The sequence below is a fragment of the Dipodomys ordii genome, unplaced genomic scaffold (genome assembly GCF_000151885.1).
Source record: "Dipodomys ordii isolate 6190 unplaced genomic scaffold, Dord_2.0 Scaffold7, whole genome shotgun sequence".
In the NCBI taxonomy this organism is placed as follows: Eukaryota; Metazoa; Chordata; class Mammalia; order Rodentia; family Heteromyidae; genus Dipodomys; species Dipodomys ordii.
The window spans coordinates 5,532,073-5,534,344 of NW_012267223.1; the positions used below are offsets into that span (position 1 = coordinate 5,532,073).

Here is a 2,272-nt window from a genome sequence, read left to right on the forward strand (position 1 = left end):
CTTTTCTGGGGGTTTATTGGAGATAAGAGTCTCATGGACTTTCCTGCCTGGACTGGCTTTGAACCATGATCCTCAGATCTCAGCCTCCTGAGTAGCTAGGATGACAGGTATGAGCTACTGGTGCCTGGCTAATTTTCATATATTTTTGACCTACAAAGTATACACTTGGAGAATTTTTTTTCTTTTCTGTGTCAGTCATGGGGTTTGAACTCAGGGCCTGGGCACTATCCCTGGGATTTTTCTGCTTGAGGATAGCACTCTACCATTTGAGCTACAGCGCCACTTCTGGGGTTTTTTGGTAGTTAACTGGAGATAAGAGTCTCACAGGCTTTCCCGCCTGAGCTGGCTTTGAACTGTGAGCCTCAGATCTCTGCCTCCTACTAGGATTACAGATAATTCTCATTGGAAGAAAAACTTTATGCATGAAGACTGTCATTGCATTATTATTGGAATGACAAAAGGGAGAAAAGATAAAAGAGGTTTAAAGAAAAAAGTTAAAATATCCCACTGTGAGGGAATGGGTGAGGAAACTGGGATGAATTCATTTGATGAACTGGGAGTACTGGGATGATGGCGTGCGTCACCACACCCCGCTCATGCTGTTTGAGCACTCAGAAAGAAGCAGTAGAACTGTTTAGTCTGGCCCCTTCCTGGGTGCAACCACAAGGAAGTCACACCCTCCAGAGTTGTTTTCATTTTTCTTGTTTGCCCCGTTCTTAGAAAAAGTTTCTCTGGAACTAGATGTTTTTTAACTTGAGAAATATAGTCAAGTGCAAGGAAAAAGGTAGTAACTGCCCAGATTAGACATCTCTTTTTTTTTTTTTTTTTGGTCCAGACATGGGGCCTGAACTCTGGGCCTGAGCGCTGTCCCTCAGCTCTTCAGCTCAAGGCTAGCACTCTACCACTTGAGTCACAGCACCACTTCTGGCTTTTTTCTTTTTGCTTATGTGGTGCTGAGGAATCGAACCCAGGGTCTCAGGCATGCAAGGCAAGCGCTCTACCACTGAGCCACCTTCCCAGCCCCCAAGGTCATTCCTTTTCAGGGCTAAGTAGTATTCCATTATGTGGTCACACAGCTGTTTGTTTCTCCTCGCCTCTGATCAGAGAGGCTAAAGCATTGGCGAATACGAAGTTTTCATTTCCCCAGGGTCCACACTCAGAAATGGGATCTCTGGTTTGTGGTTCTTCCTTAAATGCGGATCTCTAGACTCCCAGAGTAGATTAAATAGTATCTGTCTCCCAACTCAGGGCTGCCAAGAGCCTCAACGTTGACTTCATTTGGAGACGGGGTCTTTGTAGTTAAGGATCCTGGAATGAAATCCTGGATTTGGTGTCTTATAAAAAGAAGAGATGGTAACAGATTCACTAAAGACACAGGACATAGAGGTAGAAGAGTAGCTCACATGGTAGAGCAGCAGTCTTGAGCTAAAGAGCCAACCGAGACGCAAGGTCCTGAATTCAAGCCCCAATACTGGCACAAAAAGAAAACAGGAATGGTAAGACGCAGGACTGTTGGCACCGGAGAGCAAAGCTGCATGCGCAGAGGCAGACGGGAATGATTCATCCACTGCGCAAGGAACTCCTGGGCCACCGGAAGCCAGAAGCAACAAGGAAGGCCTTGAGGGGGAGTTGAGAGGAAGCAGACCCCGGGGACACCTGAGTTCAGCCTCTGGCCTTCAGAGCCTTGAGGGGATTTCTTTCTGCTGTTTTGTGCCTGTCACCTGGTGGGCTGTGCTACCCAGGGTGAGGGCCATGGCGCCCTCTACACTCTGAACAAGAAGCTTCAGCTGGGAAGGTAGCTCAGCGGTAGAGCGCTTGACTTGCAATCATGAAGCCCTGGGTTCGATTCCTCAGCACTACATAAACAGAAAAAGCCGGAAATGGTGCTGTGGCTCCAGTGATAGAGCGCTAGCCTTGAGCTGAAGAGCTGAGGGACAGTGCCCAGGCCCAGAGTTCAGGCCCCATGACCGGCAAAAAAAAAAGAAGCTTCAGTGTCCTGGATTCTCCAGTGAGGACAAGTAGCCATTTTGTTCTCTGTGCTCAAAGAGTTTTGAGTTGGAAAACTCAAAAAAACCCAAACAGGGCCAGGTGCTTAGTGGCTCACGCCTGTAATCCTAGCTACTTAGGAGGCTGAGATCTGAGGATCATGGTTTGAAGCCAGCCTGGGCAGGAAAATATGTGAGACTCTTATCTCCAACTACTAGAAAGCCATTAGTGCTGCAGTGGGCTTTAAGTGGTAGAGTGCTCGCCTTGAGCCAAAGGGCTCAGAAAC

General features: G+C 47.7%; 1 protein-coding gene across 1 annotated transcript in view; it reads right to left on the reverse strand.

Annotated features, from left to right (window-relative positions):
- Positions 1-2,272, reverse strand: part of LOC106001530 — a 153,262-nt gene that overhangs the window by 23,387 nt on the left and 127,603 nt on the right. Inside the window, exon 9 of the mRNA XM_013036623.1 lies at positions 1,973-1,996. Within this exon, the coding sequence (XP_012892077.1) occupies positions 1,973-1,996 (24 nt within the window). The remainder of the gene's footprint in view (positions 1-1,972; positions 1,997-2,272) is intronic.